General features: G+C 41.6%; 1 protein-coding gene across 1 annotated transcript; it reads left to right on the forward strand.

The window, feature by feature from the left end:
- Positions 1–4,178: 4,178 nt before the first annotated feature.
- On the forward strand, positions 4,179–17,630 carry LOC132784988 (putative mediator of RNA polymerase II transcription subunit 26). Its single transcript, XM_060790926.1, is given in 8 exon segments — positions 4,179–4,246; positions 7,129–8,220; positions 10,077–11,005; positions 11,162–11,699; positions 11,762–11,951; positions 13,045–15,699; positions 15,853–16,239; positions 16,305–17,630. Coding segments are annotated over 7 exon segments (5,373 nt in total). The 5' UTR covers positions 4,179–4,246; positions 7,129–7,568; the 3' UTR covers positions 16,327–17,630.
- Positions 17,631–18,115: the final 485 nt, after the last annotated feature.

The following is an 18,115-nucleotide window of genomic DNA, read 5'->3' on the forward strand; positions in this document are numbered from 1 at the left end:
GTAATTGCATATTTTTTTTTTTGCGTTTTATTACCCATTTTATAAATGACTATTTTTATTTGTTTGTTGTTTTTTTGGTATTATTCATCTTTAAATCTCCTATGTCAAATTACACGTCAAAATTCCAATAAAAATGTTTGCAAAAACTGGTCGAAAGTCTGTTGAAATATTTTGGTTGTATTTTGTTTTTGCCACGGATTCGAAGAGTCATTGAAAATGACGGCCAATTAGTTGAACTACACTAAGAGAAAGAGTATAGGTTTGAAAATGGATTCAACGTTTTATTCATTTGTTAAAATATAATCTTACCTTCAAAGTGTTTGGAGCCTATTACAAAAGAGTCAACCATTTATTCATAGATTAATTTTACTGACTATTATATTGATATTCAGTTTTTTGAAACGTTTTCAACGCTTTATTTATTAAAAAATTAATAATAATTTTAAATTAGAAACAATTCACGTAAGAATTAACTATACAAAAAAAAAAGAATAGCATTCATTGTTTATTTATGAAAAACAAAGCATCAGAATCTACGAAATTTATTCATACATAAAATGATTATATTATTTAGTAGTCTAGGAATTATAATTTTTTATTGGACATAATTTATTCATAGATTTATTTAATTGACAACTATTATTGAAATGATTTCTCATACAAATTGAATTCACATTGAGAATTTTCTCACAGTGCATGTATGCATATTTGTCGCTAAATGACAATCGATGTTGCAGTTGCAGACATGTGTTGCCAGTTGGGTTTGTTGCCTGTCATGTTGTTGAGTCGCCTCGTAATTGCACCGCCCCGTTGCGTTGGTCCCGCGGCGCGGCGCTGGATTGATTAGGTTTATCTTATGGACCGGCTAGACTATTCCGCATTGATGACGATGACGACGAGTGCAGGTTTGAATGTGAGTGTGAGTGCGAGTTGTGGGTATGAGTGAGTGCTCTTTTGCGCAGACTCGTAAGTACCCGGTTATTACGCACTTTTCAGTTGTCGACGGATGGATGGCAAATGACTTTCACTTTGATGCCAAACAAAAAATACTTTGCGCAATTTCTTTATGGGAAATATCTTTGGTATTTTGTGTGGCATGTGGCATGGGACATGGGATATGCGGCGTGTGTTGTGTTTGCTACGCTATCGACAACAATATGCCAGTTGACATGTAACATATTGTTGTTTTTTCTGCCTGCAGCATGTGGCAACTGTGTGTGTGTGTCCCTGACTGCCAACAGGAATATGTCAAGCGATGTTGCAACATTTGCCATACTGTCTCGACTTTCCAAATTGACAAGCGCATCTATTATCAGCTGTGATTTAATTGAAATGTTGCATGGACAACAAAGTAATTTGGTAACGATTTTATTAATGCCGACAAGCAGCGAGTAGTTCTTGGCGAGCAAATGAAAAAATGTTGCAAGTATAAACAGAGGCATCAATTTAACAACACGCCCTTAATTAGCTTGTTTGCCACATGTGGCGTTGTCTACTGGGGCAGATCACCCTTTGGCTGTTTGTTTGATCGCCAAAGAGTCGTAAAGCGAGAGGGAAAGCGGTAAGCGGAATTCGTTTCTCTTGGGCGCTGACATCATTACGATCCGTTATGATATTAAATATGTCATTAAATATCTTTCTCAAGTGCGCCTGTCGCCATGAAAATATTTAAGAGCAGAACGCATTAGCTCATTTATCATCCACCGCTTGACTGTAACTCGAAACCTTTGGCATCTGACGCAAAAGTTATATATAAATTTCATGTTGATATACATAATTTTAACTTTCCTTTATTTCCGTAAAGTGCGTGGCGAATTTTTAATGTAAATTCGATAATACTAAATTTATATTTATTGATTGAAACTAATATATATTTTTTTTTGAAAATAATAACATCAATGAATTGTATTTTAATAAAGTGCTACCTATATTGGCTCAAAATGCGGGATGAATTCTTAATACAAACTACTATTATTTTATACAGATTATTCATTTATTTACTGCACATTGATTGAGGAAACAAAACTGAGGGAACAGTTCTTTATTTACAATCTGACCTCTTGGGGATTAGTAACTATAGACGGCGTTGGCGCAATGTGAAAACTTTGACCAACCGCAAACACCATTCGAATGCGGTGGCAGGCGTTGCTTTTGTTTACTTCAGCAATTTATTTTTGTGCGAGGCAATTAAAAACGCGCTGGCTGGCAAGTAGGAGGCCACAAGCCTGCCTCCATGTTCTGCAACAGAAGCCGAGGGTGGTCGAGAAAATTTGTGCGCTAATTTGCCTTCGTTGTGTCGCCATTTACTAAAACACAGAGGCAGAGGCAAAGACAGCGGCTACAGTGTCAGGGGCATCAGGGAAATGAAACTGAAATTGTTCATAGATGACTGTGAAATGCAGCTGATGAGTCATCGAATTGGGGAAAACGAAACTTGATTATAAGTAAGGCACCAAGTTGCCAAGCCAATAAATGTGTCTAAATACAGTGAAAACTTGAAAGCTGAACTAATTTTTAAGCATTCATAAATTTTCTTATTCATGTTTATTTTTCATATTGGAATATTAATTTGTTAATCCATTTCATATTCGAATTTAACATTTGTTAATCCATTTCAATCTAAACTCTTGTATGGTTTTGCTGCTCTCATTTTATTTTTGTGTAGCACCTAAAAGCATGCTGTGTTTTTTTCTCTTTGTTCTCCGTCTCGCTATTTTCACTCGTTGAGTTGTAGATGCGTATCATTTATTAACGTAAATAAATTGTCAGTTGCTCTCGTTATTGTCTGGCTGCTGTGTCTGCCATATCCATTATATATGTATATATATATCAATTTATGGATTATGAAAGTGACCTCACCCTGGGGGCTCAGCTGCTGGCGTTGTAGCAGCCTCTCTCTATCTCTCTGAAAGAATGAAATGAGAGCATTGTAATTGTTTTTATTTCTCGATGAAAAAAGCGAAAAAAAATAGCAAAATAAAGTGTTGTTATGCTAGATATTTTGATATGTTATTCAGCTCACTCTCTGAGTTCTTTTTTTATCTGTGTAAACAAAGTTTTGCTCTCGCTGGCAAACTCATTTCCATATTTCTGCTCTTTAAATACTAGTTGTTATTGTATTATTTATTCTTATTCGCAGTTGCGAGATATTTTTCTATGATTGTAAACAAAGTCTTGCGCTCTTGAAATGATTGTTATTGTTGCTTTGTATAATTTTTTTTGATAGGTTGTAGCTGTAAGATACTTTTGTATCTATTGCACACACACAAGTTGTTGCGAGCCGAATGTTTTAGTTCGATTTTTGTGCTCTTTGACTGTTATGCTATTTGTTATTCGTTGTGACTGATAATGTCGATCGTGGAGGGTCTAGTTGTTTATTTATTTCCCAATGACGTACGACTTTGACTTCAACTTCGATGTCGACTGAGAGTAAGAGTGCGTGTTTGCCCTTATTGAGTTTCTTTTCACAATTTATGCGCATTTGTAATTGTTTTATTAGGAAAAGTCAGTCTTGTGCGCTCGCTTCCCATCATTAATGAGGCACTTGCACCCACTTCGTGCCCCCCTCGAGTGTCTGCGCCGCAGATGTTTATTGAGTCATGGCACGCGCACATGCGCATTATCAGATCACGATCTTATGTCGGGTATATATCCTGCCGGAAGCCACTGACTGCACTCATTACACCCCCGAACAAACGCTCCCTCTCTCCCTCTTTGTCTGACCTAAATGAGGGTTTTTTTGTTTTGCCACTTGAGCAAATGGTTTATCGTTTGCCTCATTTGTCTGTGGGAGAGTCCAAAATCATATTCACTATCAAGTGTATTAATTTAACACATGTCTGTGCAAAGAACACACACAAGAACTTTTACAATATATGTATTTTTGGGGTTAATTCTGTTGCACATTGTATAATCATGGCATCGAATGCGCTCCACTCTCAACGTCACACAGCAAGCACTCTCCATTTGCTTCGGCTCTTTTCGTTTGCATTTGGCCTGGGAGGCGCCCCAAGCACACACACCACACACACACACAGACAAACACATGCACAAAGGCCAGAGAGACAGGCAGCTGGGAGAGATTGCTGCTGGCTGGCTGGCGCACATCGTCGAAGCGGTCGTCGCTTTGTAGTCGTCGCATTTCGCTCGCGTTATTTTCCATCAGTCTCCTTGGGCTTGTGCTACCGTGAAAATGTGCGGCGCGTCGTTGTCGTGTGTTTCGCTGTGAAAACTGATTTCATTTCAAGTATATTTCACTGTGTGTGTAGTGTGCTCTTTTTTTATATATACAAAGCGAATACTTTGATGGCAGATACATTTGTATCTTTAGTTAAAAACTTGCGTTGTGCTCTTAATGAAGGATAATTAATGCGTGCGTGCGTATGTGCTGGCAAACATCACGCCACATCGGAGTCTGTTATCCGCAAGATACAATTGCCATGCTAAAAAAATGACGCACCATCTTCGCGACTCTAGTGCGTCTCTCTCTCTGAATGTGTGTTTGCAACTCATCTGCTGTGTGCAAATGTAACAAAGACCCCTTTCAGCCCCTTATCGCTCCAGACTGTCGCCGGTTGACGAACTTATTTAGCTGATTACAAACTGTTTTGTGACTGCAATCGAAAGAAATGTTGGAAATGTCACAAATTTTGTTATAAATTTGCTGCATTTGGAAATGAAATCACCCCAGCCAGCTGCTATAGCTACTATATCTATACATTTCTATCATTATATATACACATTTCTATCATTATCAAATACTTCGTTTAAACTCGTGCCTGTTTTACTAGTTGACAGCGGGCGCTTTAGTTTATCTTATCAGCTCGAAATCAAAAATGTTGCCACACTGATAAGCCGTTGGCTGCAATTTGCTTTCGTTTTATTGCTCAGAGAAATCGACACTGTTTTCATTTGTTTTTAGACGACTTCCGCATTACACGCAAAGTGATTTCGTAATTGCAATTGCTAGAAAATAGATGTAACAACAACTGCAACTACAGAAACTTTGGCACTTCTACTTGCATCGATGCATAAATTTTCTAGCTGGCTTATTTAATTGTGTCTGAAAAAAGAGACGACGACGAAGAGAGGCAGCGATGCAATTGCAATTGCAACTGCAACTGCAATGTAGGCCAACAAGTGCGTTGAACTAAAACGCAGCATGCCACATGCCGCAGAACAGAATAGAGAGCTTGCAGTTTATTCGCGAGCCCTGACGTCAGCCAGAAAACCCAAAAGTAACTGAAAGTTCTGCCTATGTGCGATGCACGCGCCATAGAAATGCACATTTTGGTCCAGCGAGTAAAAAGTTCAAAATGTGATTGAACTTCACGTGGCACATGTGGCAACAACAAGGCACACATACACACACTCGATTTTAATTGCCAACAGGCGGTACCTTGAGTTGAGGCTGCAACTGTAGCACGCACTTCGTGCCACATCTATTTCCAGCCAAGGTGTAAACTGAATGCCAAATGCCAAACGCTAAACGAGTACAGTTCACTTCGGTTTGCGAGTGCGAATGTGGCGAATGCGAATGCGAATGCGTTTTGCCTGTTTATGATTACTTGCAACAACTCGCCTGGCGGCAGCCATTGAATTTATCGATTGAGTGTGCAAAAGATGCTTCAACGTCCTCCCTCCCATCCTCTGCTCTGGCTTTTGCTATTACGTTGCGTTGCTCTTCGCAAGCTGCCAGTTAGCTTAACCTCACACTTGCAACACACTCGTTTTGGCCATCGGCAGCCATTTTGCTGCTGCTGCTGCCACTTCTATTGTTGTTGCCGCACACACACGCACACACACAGCTACATATAATGAGGCAGCTCCTTGTTGCAAGCAGTTTTTGCGTTTGCGCTCCGTTTAAGTCGTGATACCACCACTCGATATTCCCTTACTTGCTGCTTGTCTGCTTCCTTGTCTCGGCAGGACTTTCGCTGCTTCCTTTGTGCGGCAATTATGTGGGGCGTGTCTGAGACCACAGTCTTTTCTTTTCCTTGAAAGCACCCCAAAAGCAAGGAAAGCACACGCAAGTCTGCATCTTCTATATCTATCTATAACTACTTACTATAGTATCGACTGTATACTGTATATCTTTTCTATATTCCTGCTGATGTCATACATCAAAAATGTCAAAGCACCTGGCACCTTGTCTTTGTTGGCGACATTGACTATGCTCGCCGCTTTATTCGCATTCGTTCTGCTTATGCTCTAAATACATTTCAATTGCAAAGCCAAATATTGTGACAATATATCACACACGAAAACGTTGCCTCTGGTCTGCTTAATAATGAACTTAGCCAAATAGTCTTTTGGTTTAATTTTAGACGAGCCCACAGCAAACAACTAAACTGGCTAATATCACTTGGATGTGGTTGCAACAAGGTTGCCAAGGTTTCCACAAGGCGAGCCACAACTGCAACTGATTTACATTTCCTTTTTCCGGCCGATTTAGCGCAATTTATGCCACTCGAAAGTAGGCTACTGCCCCTAAATGTGGCACCTATGGCCAGTTTGCAGCAGTTGCCACACGAAACTGGAATCGATATTTGCATTTGCCTTGGGATGAAACCCAAAAGTTGTGAACAAAGGCTGAAAGTTGCATTATAAATTTGCAACCTTTTAATATATGAGGTGTATCAGTAAATATTTAAAATATTTTCTCACATTTTTAAATATTTAAAAAATATATATTTCTACAATCTTCTGAGATTCTATCTGAGAATTATATATTGAATTGAATTTTGCTTTGATTGCCAAGATTTTTAGAATCTCCTAATCAAATTTCGCTTCGACTGCCAACAATAAAATTAACTATCAGAATGATTCATTCTATCTCTGCATGAAACCCATTCAAAATCGTGTCATTTTTACCCATTGCCTTGAAAAGTTTTTAATCTGAACGCTGCTTCCAAATTCCAAATAGTTGTTGGAAAAAGCCCCAAAAATAATTGAGAATTTGTGTTTAGCTTATGAAAACATTTCGTTGGGACTGCAGAAAAACTCATAAATAAGTTTTATATGCGTTCGCGCTACAACATGAAAAGAGAGAAAACAAGAAAAAATATAAATACATGTGCATGTGCATGTGTATTTATAAAACTTAACTTTGTGACTGTACACGCACAGATTGAGAGACAGAGAAAGAGAGAAAACTTACGCATAAAGCAAAGCAAAACAATATTTAAAAATAGACAAATTTTACGTTGAAATCAAAATGAAAAGTGCATCGAAATGAAAATGTAAATGAAAAGCAAAAACGATCGGCAACTAAAATAAAATGTGGAAACAATCAATTGAGTTGAACCCTTAAAAAACAAGACAATATCCAAAAATATAAATATAAATAACAATTGCCCCGAAAACGCCAACAACTTGGCAACAAGTGAAACCAACAACAACAACAACAACAGAGACTTTCCAGCAGCAAACTGCGTTGGTCGAAACAATCATCGGGCCAAAAATAACAACAGCAGCCGCGGCAGCAACAGCAGAAATATCGTCGACGTCAGTTCCAGCAACAAGCAACATTTGTTGCAGCAACATTTGATGGTCGCACTTGCAACTCGATGTTGTTGCTTCTTTTAGCGTTCATCATGAGATTCGTAGACATTTCCAAAGTGCAACGACGGCAACGTTGCCCGGCCTGCGCCACAGCTGGCGTTGATTGCTGCCCCCACATCGATGACAACGGCAACACAATGCCTTGCTGGCAACATGTTGCTGTCACCAGCAACAGCAGCAGCACCAGCAGCGGTTGTGACAGCAGCAGTTCTTCTAAGGAGAACTATTATGCACCCCAACAACAACAACAGCAGCAACAACAACAACAGCAGCGACAACAGCACAATAGCAACATGGGTCTAACACCGCAGCAATTGCAGCAGATACGTTACTATCAGCACATGCAGCAGCATCAATTGCAGTTGCTGCAACAGCAGTTGCTGCAGCGCCGACGCCTACAACAGCAATTACGCGAACAGGGCGTCGTGTTGCCCAAAACAACAGCAGCAGCAACAACAACAACAACTGCAGGCTTGACTTGCAATCAACAGTATTTAATGCAACAACGCCTGCAGCAACAACAACAGCAGCAACAATATGTCAACAACAATAATGACAATGATTATTTGAACAACAACAATAACAATCGCAACAAAAACAACATTAATTACAACAGAAACAATTACAATAACAACAACAACAACAGCAACACTCAAGGTGGGCAGCTTCAAAAAGAAGTCTCTTGACTTTCGTCTTTCGCTTAAGCTTAAAGTAAACTTTAATTTAGTTAATTGTGTGTTTATCCACCTCGCCTTCTCCTTCCCCTTTCAAATATTTACTTTGTCAAAAAGCTCTACCAATATTATCTCTTGTTAAGCTCCACTTTCCAACAACCTTCAATTGCGTCCATAATTGATCGTAATGAAACCCAACCGAGCTCCACAACACAGACTCAACTCAACACAACTCTTCAACTCAAATTGCCAGACATGCGAGTGTTGCGTGTGATTGTATTTATAATACCCTATTAAGCATACGAACACACCCAAGAGTATCTTTTGTATGGCTACTCAGCATTTTATTTGCCTATAAGCTCACGCGTTGGTCTTGCTCTCAAATGCAGGGGAATGTGGGGAAGTATTTTACAGGGATTGTCACTTGTTTGATGTTTGAAGAGAGTGAGCATAGAAAAGCAGACAAAAATAATCTATATTTTATTAAATCAACTTAAGTAATTGTATTTCTTATGTATATTAAAACAACAATAAGTTTATGAAAATAGTTCTGCTAGATTATCAACTAGGAAATCAATCTATATTTTAAAGAGCTTGTCACTTAATTTATTTTCCTTTTTTCAAAAGATTCAATAATGAAAATCTGGATATTTAATTAAAACAAATCGAGAAATTGCAGTTCCTCCAAATGCTTCAAATTAAAATGCATTTTGTAAAGTTTATTCTCTATGATACCCATTAAATATCTATATCTATCTTTTTTTGAAATACAATTCCGAGAAGTTTTAATGGATTCAAAATAATTATAAAGTCTGTCTTTAAACAAAAATCCACTTGCTATAATTAAACTGCTTTCTAGTAGGTTTAGTGACATGCAAGACAGTTGAGAAACTTTCAGGAGACGCTGTCGCACTTTCTGGGAGGATCTCTCTCCCCCAAAATTCAAACATTTGTTTACACAGCAAGTTAATTATAAATGCCCGACAAAAAAGATACCGAGACTCGTCTAAAGATATTCTTGTATGTAAAGTCGTGTGCAGTCGATGGCACTGCGGCATTTTCGGTTTGGAAATTTGTTTATTTTATTTGCTGCATTTCTTTATTTTTTGGAGAAAGTTACCGGCGCTTGACACGGCATTGCAACGTAACTGCTTAAACTTTAACCTTTAATTGGGCGACCAAAAGCCAAGACAGTTGCATGTGCAACGCGACGATGCAATGTTAAAAAAAAAACATGCGAGCAGCTCGTAGTGAAATTTTTATGGGCTGATAGGCCGTGCCAGGTCCCTTCTCAGTTCTCGGGGTCTGAGTCGTAAAAATCTCGCGGGTATAAAAAATAATGCTTATAGCCATAGCCTTGGGCCTATTGCCTATACCTGGGCATAAAGAATAATGTGAGCTACTTTAGTGCCAAGTTGTCCAGGCTGCGCTGCTTTCGAATCATAAAAGTTAATTGAAACATTTCATGCTCCATAGAGACGGCAAAGAAATTGTCACATTTATGTCTTAAAAACGCGCGGCACGCTAATGCGTATTAGTAGAAAATACGTGTGTGTAATTTTAATGGAATTGTGGCAAGTTGACTGACTGCTGTGACTGATTTACTAATTGACTGCATCCTCCTATACTAAATTTTTATATTTTTTAGTATTATTTTTTTTTTTTTTTAAAGTAGTCTAACATATAATTGTTGTTATTGTTATTAATTGGGGAAAGAAGAGGGAAAAAGAGGAGCTAAACAAAATACATTTTTAATGTTATAATCAAAATTTATATGTCCAATTAAAAATTTACCACTTTTCAACATCTGATTGAATTTCCCTTTTGATTTGCTTGCAGGAATAAAACTTCGACGTGGCATGACAGAATTCTCAACAAATATCGACAACCACAACATCAGCAACATCAACAGTAGCAGCCACATCAACAACCATAACGAACATCACTACAATACATCGCTATCTAAACCGCTATCTAAACAAAACTCACCCGCAACTCATACGCCATATAAGAATAAAAATCACACCGCATCACAGCATCCCCATCTGCTTTTAAACTTAGCCCAACAGCAACAGCAGCAACTGTTGCCAGTCGGTGGTGTTAAGCAATACAACGGCAACACGGCTGCATACAACACAATCTTGGCCAGCGTCAGCGGCCCCGGGTCGGCACCACAGTCCCCGCTGCACTATCGAAAGCCCCTCAATAGCCCCAACAATTCGCTATTTGCTGCACATGCAACAACGGCTGGCAAGCGCTATCAGCAACAGCAGCTGAACGATCGCCTGTTGCAGCAGCAACACTTGCAATATTGCCAGCAGCAGCAGCTGCAACAACTGCAACAGGAGCTCAAGGATGATGGTGAGCGGGATGCCAGCTTAGCCTCCGAAGCCGAGGAACTGAGCGAAGAGAGCCTCAAACAGAATGTGGCCATTGTGCTGAGCAATTTGGATCGCTATAACAGCGCCCTGCGTAGCATTATATTGAACGAGCAGGTGAGCAACATCAGCAGCGTGATCACACACAGCAATAGCAACAGTTTGTTCCTTGACGACGATTGCGATTACGACGAGCTGGACAACAATAACTTTGTGTGGAACGCCGGCAATCAGCAACATCAACAACAACAACAGCAATTTGGGCAGCAGCAACAACAGGGGCAAAAAATGGCGGCAACAAATGTGGCAACACCCGAATCCGATTACAACAGCAATGCAACAACGCCTGGTGGCCGCAGCAATGAGCCTGTCCAGCAGCAGCAGCATGGGGTAGGTGGTATGATGCTTTGTGGTGTCAATGGTGGTGGTGGTGGTATACTTGGTAGCGTCTCAGCTGTTGGTGGTGGTGGTAATGTTGGTGGCAACAATATTAATTGTTCGCTGGCCTCGTCGCAAGATTTTACTCACGACAATTCCGATTATCAGTGGTTCCTGGACTACGGCTACCGGGATTGTTGCGGCGGTCTACAGCGCAGCGTACTCAGCTCCCTTTACTACGATGATTTGGCCATGAATTTGGATGCCAATCTCGCCGAAGCGGACATGGAGAGTTTCCGGACTGAGGACATACATTCGCTGCTTTCACAATTGCCCGCTTATTGCAAGAGTTTGGGCGGTGTTAACAGTCGTCTGCAGCAATCATTGATATTCCAACAACAGCAGCAGCAACAACAACAACAGCAGCAGCAACAACAGCAGCAACAGAGCAACATGATGTGCAACATGCAGCAGATGTCGCACAATATGTCGCAAACCTCAACAACATCAACAAATGAGCTCATCGACAACTCCTTCTGCAAATCGGAGTTGCTCTTCTCACCGGTCAAGGAGTCGCACATCTCAGTGGACTCTCTAGATATGGATGCGTATCCCGACGAGGGCGACATTATACTCACCTGCAACAAGGACAACTATACCATCGCATTCGAGGGCAGCGTTCTCTACTCCGACGACAGTTTCTACGGTAAGTATTGGTTAAAATTTATTCCTAGCTTATATTCTTACATTTTTATTTGTTGCTTACAGCGGAACCATGCGACATTGCAGCGAGAAACAAACAGAACTGCATCAATCTGCACAGCAATCTGGATGACATTGTGAAACGTAACAAGGCCCTGGAGGTATCCATGTCACGATCGGCACAATCCTTTCAGCTGCTCTGCCAGTCGCCCAATCGGGCCCCCCAATAAAGCTCAGCTGCAGCGGTAAGTGTAAAGTTCCCCAACACACACAAAAACACACTCACTCAAGAGAGAGATTGGTTTTTGGGCTGTCCAGCTTCGCATTGCGGATGTTCTCTCCTCCCTCGCTGCTCGATTAAACTGCAACTAACTGAGAGGTCATTTCAATTTATTTCAATTAGCTTTCATTTATGTGGCACACACTCAAAATGAGAAACAGCTCTCGCAGCTCATCGTTCTGTGACCCCCTTTCCCCCAACACAACCCCTTCGCTCACTTAATTTCGACAAGGGGTCTGCCACCGCATTTATTAGATATGAATATGCATTTGCTGAAGCAGCACATTTGGCACAATTGACCTCAAGCTCTCATTTCCTATGCCAGCTGAAATTTGCAAAGCGAAAAGCTTAGATTTTTTTTTAGAGGGGATACAAAGCTAAAATAGAATTTTGGTTAATTATTCGTATGCTTTATAGTTAAATTTGATTTTTTCGTTGCTTTTGAATTCAAATTAGATATTCTAAACATTTCTTGATTTTTTTCTTCCTTCAGTTAAATTTCTAAAAGAGTTGTATCCTATTTTCTTATATTATATTTAGTTAACTGTATTAACTGCTGAGTTTCTTAATTCATTATATTTGACATTATAAATATTCCTTCGCTTCAATGTTTTCTAATTAAATTACGATAAAGCAAAGTTATTTAAAAAACGCGTTTAACGTGCATCTATTTTTCCTTCAGTAAATTCAAATATTATATTTAGTGAATTACTCATGACTCAGCAGTTGATAACCAAATATTCTGATTAGCTTTCTAAAACAACTTGTTTAGCTCTGATCAGATATTATTACTTATTAGCTCTGATCATATAAAAGATAGACATAGTTTTCTGCAACGGTGTCCCATCTTTATCGTAAAATTCCCATGTTTATATTTGCTTGTAAGTTAGCGCCATATGGCGCTAAAGGGATTAACTTCTGAAATCCGTCAGGCAGTCACGAAATAAGAGATTAGACCGCAACTGCGATGCTCTGCCGCCCAACAAATTAATCCTGCAAAATTTCCGCCAACAACAATTTGTAATGTGAAAAAAACACACACTCGATGTGTCTGCGATGTGTTGTAAAGACGCTCGTTTCTCCTTGTTTCGCCCGCTCGCAGGTATCCGTCGGGCAACAACAACAACGATGGCACAACGACGGAAACAATCACACTCACACGCCACATGCCGCAATGCAGTGTAAGGAAGAGCAATAGCCTGCCGAATCTGCAGCGTGCGATTGCGTTGAGCGATCGTCTGCAGCGAGAGCGCGAGCAGCAGCAACAACAGCTACAAAGTGGGAGTGGCGAACAAGACGAGGATCAGTCGGGACCACTGAATGTGTCGCAGGCCATAAGCACATCAACCATGGAGTCGTGCACGTCGCGTTCCCGCAACCTTTTGCCCATGTGCCAGATGCCCATCTCGATCAGTGTGTCCATATCAGAGCGCTTGCAACAAGAGCAGCAGCAGCAGTCAACAGATCAGTCGGAGCAGCACAAAGAGCTGGCGAATGCAGCGACGCCAACACCACAACAGTCGCAGCATCAGCATCAGCAACACCAACATCATCATCATCACTCGCATCGGCACAAGCATCGCTGCAGCTGCGCTTTGTCCTCGTCGGCTGCATCGCAAGCACACATCTCCGGCTCGGCGTCGTCGGGCAACTCCAATCCGGCCGCCTTCAATCTAGTCAAGCTATTCATTAAGCAGAAGAGCAGCAGCAGCAGCACCGGCGCCCCAGACGAGGCACAAGCCTGTGCTCTGACCAGCATGGACGTCTCCTCCGGTTGTTGGCCTTCTAGCGATGCCGCCGGCTCCAGTTGCAGCAGCAGCTCCCTAGAGAAGCGTTTGCGCAAGAAGAGCATGAATGACTCGGGCAAAGGTTCGGCAGTGAGTCGGCATGAGGACGATGAGCACTACGATGAGGCGGAGGCAGCGTCCACGCCGAAGCGTCAGTTGCGCACACGTTGCGATGCAGTGTTCTACGATGATGGCGCCAGTTCTAGTTCGACGGGTTCGTTGACGGCCACCAATTCGCCGGCCCATCGGCGACGCAGCGTGCCACTGCGGAATCCCCAACTGTATCAGCTGGCGGCCAACACACAGACGCAGACGTCAACGCAATGCAGCCAACATTCGTCGGAGGCCAGCAATTCGGAGCAGCTGACTCAGGTGCCACTCGGCGCCAAGTCAAGGCGTCCACTGTCGTGCGCCTCCAGCTCGGAGATGATAACCCGCTCGATGCAGACATCGTGCGGCTCGTTGAGCACCACACGCAGTAGTCTGAGTGAGCGATACAAGTGTGTGCCGCCCTCTTTTCTGGCAAAGCTGCACAACCTGGGCGAGCAGCGTGAGGCGCCCATTTATGTCATCTATCCGAACTACGCGCTGCCCGATCTTGGCTTTGTGAAGACCAACACCAGCACCGAGGTCATCTTCTCGCCGTTCAACTATAAGATGACACTGGAGAATGCTGGCGGCATTTCCAGCTCGAGTGGTTCGCTGAAGAAGCAACGCAGCAGCCAGACCATCAATGAGCAGGAAATGTTCAAGACATTAGACTACAAGCACATTGCGGACTGGCATTCTCTGGCCACGCTGCTGCCCGTGGAGTATCGCCGGCGATTGCAACACATTCCTGAGGTGCGACAGATATCTGGGCAACTCGATGCGGAGCTGTCGCAGCGACCGCTCTTCTGTATGTCGCCGCCCATTCGCCGCAATCGGTCGAATGTATGCGATTGTGCCAAGAACTTGCAGCAGCAGCAGACCCAACTGACCATGGATGAGGCATCCAGTTCGGGTTCTAGTCAACCCCCCAGCTCCGGCTATCGTGGCTCGTCCACGCTGCTCACCGACTCCGAAATGGATGCCGATCCGCTCAAGCAAATGTACGTGTATCAGTATGAGCAACAGCGCATGGATTCGGGTGCAGAGATGAGTCCGGCCAGCCGACAATCGAGTCAGCCTCACACTCCATCGCATCCCATGCCGCGCAGCATTCTACGCAAAGCGAACTCCACGCAGTCGCGATCCAAGCGCAACTCCATGATCGAGGCCAAGCAGACGCAGCAGCTGACCAAGCTGGAGAAGCGTCGCAGTCTACAGGAGCCGCCGTACAACTATGCGCTCGGCTCCACGGACGAGCTGGCCGAGGTCTTTGAAGAGGAGGAGCATGCGGTGCAGACACAGCCGCCAACGAAGCAGCGATTGTCACGCAAGGATCTCGATGCGCGTGCCAGGGCTGAGAATTTCCTCGCTTCATTGCCGCGTTCCGAGCTCAAGTATTACGCGGAGATTGCGTCGATTCTAGAGTCTTCCGGCGAGCAGGTGCAATACGATGCGGCGGCACTCAAGAAGGAGGTCAGTCGTGTGCTTAGCCAGCAGAAGAAGGTGTCATTTAACGACGTTGCAGCAGCAACCGAGTCGGAGCTGCAGCAGCAGCAGCACGCCAAACGCTTCTCAACGCCGCCCAATTCGCCGAACATTTCCATTGCGGCGCTGCAGCGACGCGAGACATTGGATGTGCAGGAGCAGCGCAAGATTGAGACGAATCGCTTCAAGCGGCTGCAGATCCAATGGGAGCTGATGAGCAAGGATTCCAGCATGCTCAAAGAGTTGGCCAGTGAGCAGGCAACCAAAAGCGGTGGCTCCACGCCCACGTCAACCAACTCGACGGGTTCCAATTCAGCACAAAAGTCGCGCATACCACGACCAGTCAGTTATCCAGCGGGAAGGTGAGTGTCGTAGAATCGATTGCGATTTATTTGAAATTCTTGGTTTTGGAAATATGTTTTTGCTAAATTCTGTTTCTTTTCGGTTTCGACCTTTTGTATCATTTGATCTGCATGATGTTTATTTTGATTTGATGATGATTTGGGCATGATCAGAAGTCCTCGGTCCAGTGTCACCAATATGAATCCCTCTCCTGCTCGTGTCGCAGTCACGGCCGCGGCCAAAGCCAACGTCACACCGACACGTGCACCAAAGACTGTCACAACGAAATCTAAAAATTCGCCCGCTAATCTTTCCTCCTCCCCACAAATCTGCAGAGTCAGCAGCGCACAGGATGCAGCTAGCAGTGGCAAGTGCAGCACTCGATCGCCCAGTCGCATTGTGCAACCGAAACGTTATAGTCTCGCCGGCCCGCCATCAGCAAACACAACAGCAACCACTCCCACATCTGCTGGTCGTGCACGCACACCAATAAGTCGAGCTGGATCCGCGGCGACCGCACCGAATACACCCAAAAGACAGAGTGTCGCCCCATCATCCAGGTTAGTAAATGTAATTGTATTTCTTTTTTATGTGCTCTATATTCACATCTCTTTCTTTGTTGCAGACCGACTTCACGAGTGCGTTAGGATCAACACAGGCGTTGCAACAATTGGCATTAGTCAGGGATCAATATCGTTCTATCGAGATCCACAATCCACATCTACATCCAAATTCCCAAAACAAAAAAAAGAAAACTCAAAACATATTAACAAAGAACAATGAGACATTGTATAAAAACTAGTTATAAGGCTTTGTGCGGCTCTTCTGCTTAGTTGGCCTGACCTTGGCAGCCTAAAAGTGATAACAACAAACATAGAGAAAGATCTGAGAGATATAGACAGAGGGAGAAGAGCGAAGAAGCAGAAGAATAACGGCCAGTGGTCAGTCGCAAGTGCTAGTATTTTTTGATTGATTTAAGTTGCAAAATGCGAACTGCAATAGCGGAAGGTAGCTAAATTTCATTTTTATAATTACTATACAAACCGCAATTAAAAAAAACATATTTTGATGTATATATATACAGACAGAGACTCACTCACACAAACACAAAGAAACACGAGCGCATTCTTAAACGTTATTTCCATTAGCTAATCAAAGATACAATAACAGACAACAATACATAAATATATATTATATATGAGACAAAAATTTATATAATATGCGTATACATGAAATACATAGTGTGAGTAAATACAAATCAGGACAACAACAAAAGTGAAAATGATATGGATAAACAAAATAATTATTTACCAGGCGAGAAATATGAAGAGCTCAAACAATGATTAGAAAATGGATTAAGCCCCGCAACATTTATGATTTGCATTAATTGATTTCCAAAAGACCTTCAAAACTGCGAATTGCTGCGATTTTGTTATTGACTTTATTGTTTGACACAACAGCGAAATATGATTTTTTTGTATGATTTGGCGTTTTTATTTGGGAGACGTGGTTATATTACCTGCTTTTGCTGCATAGTCTTAAGTTAAAAGTGATTTCAAATTGTACTATATACTTTAAACTATTACTATCTATGATTTATACTTTAATCCTATCCATCTACTATCTATCTATCTAACAAACTATCGTGTCTAGAACGGAAATAACTCTTGCTATTAATTACTGGAAGACATAATTTATACTTTAAGCTTAAATTTAACCACTTTTGTATCCTTAATTGTATAGACATTTTTATTGTATATCTTCTATATATACAAACCAACACACACACACATATTGTATTGTATTTGCGGGTGAGATGTATCACGATAAGGATATGCTGGAAAAATAATTATATATATACATAAAAATATATATATTAAATCTAAACAAAAAATCAACAAAATCAGACAACAAAAAATGTATAAAACACACAAAAAAAAAAATCAATAAAAATATTAATAAAGAAAAAGTATTATCAAAATCAATTGTCATTTTTATTTATTATATTAGAAATTTGTATGAGTAGAGGAAGCCAATTTCCAAAATATATACATACAAATCAAACACTTCGCTCGGAGGGCCAAGAGAAATGGCCAATTATCACAAATACGAGAGTATCTCAAAAACTACAAAACTACGATAGGTTCTATTTGCGATAGGACTCCCAAGGATTCACAAGAATAAATATCCACTCGATACATTGGTGAGTTGTTAAGAGTTATGTAAAACAAAAATGTATTTTTTCGAGAGAAAGAACTACTACGAAAGAACGCTCAAGAATCGCAAGATCTCGGAAGAATTGAGGATCGTTCAATAACCGAGTAGCAATCGCGAAAGGATCGTGAAAGAATCGCGGAGGGATCACGGATAAATCGTGATAATATTGTATAAAATGTTTAAATTTTAGTTCTATAATTATACCCGTTACCCACATAG

This window comes from Drosophila nasuta, chromosome 2R (assembly GCF_023558535.2).
Source record: "Drosophila nasuta strain 15112-1781.00 chromosome 2R, ASM2355853v1, whole genome shotgun sequence".
Classification (NCBI taxonomy): Eukaryota; Metazoa; Arthropoda; class Insecta; order Diptera; family Drosophilidae; genus Drosophila; species Drosophila nasuta.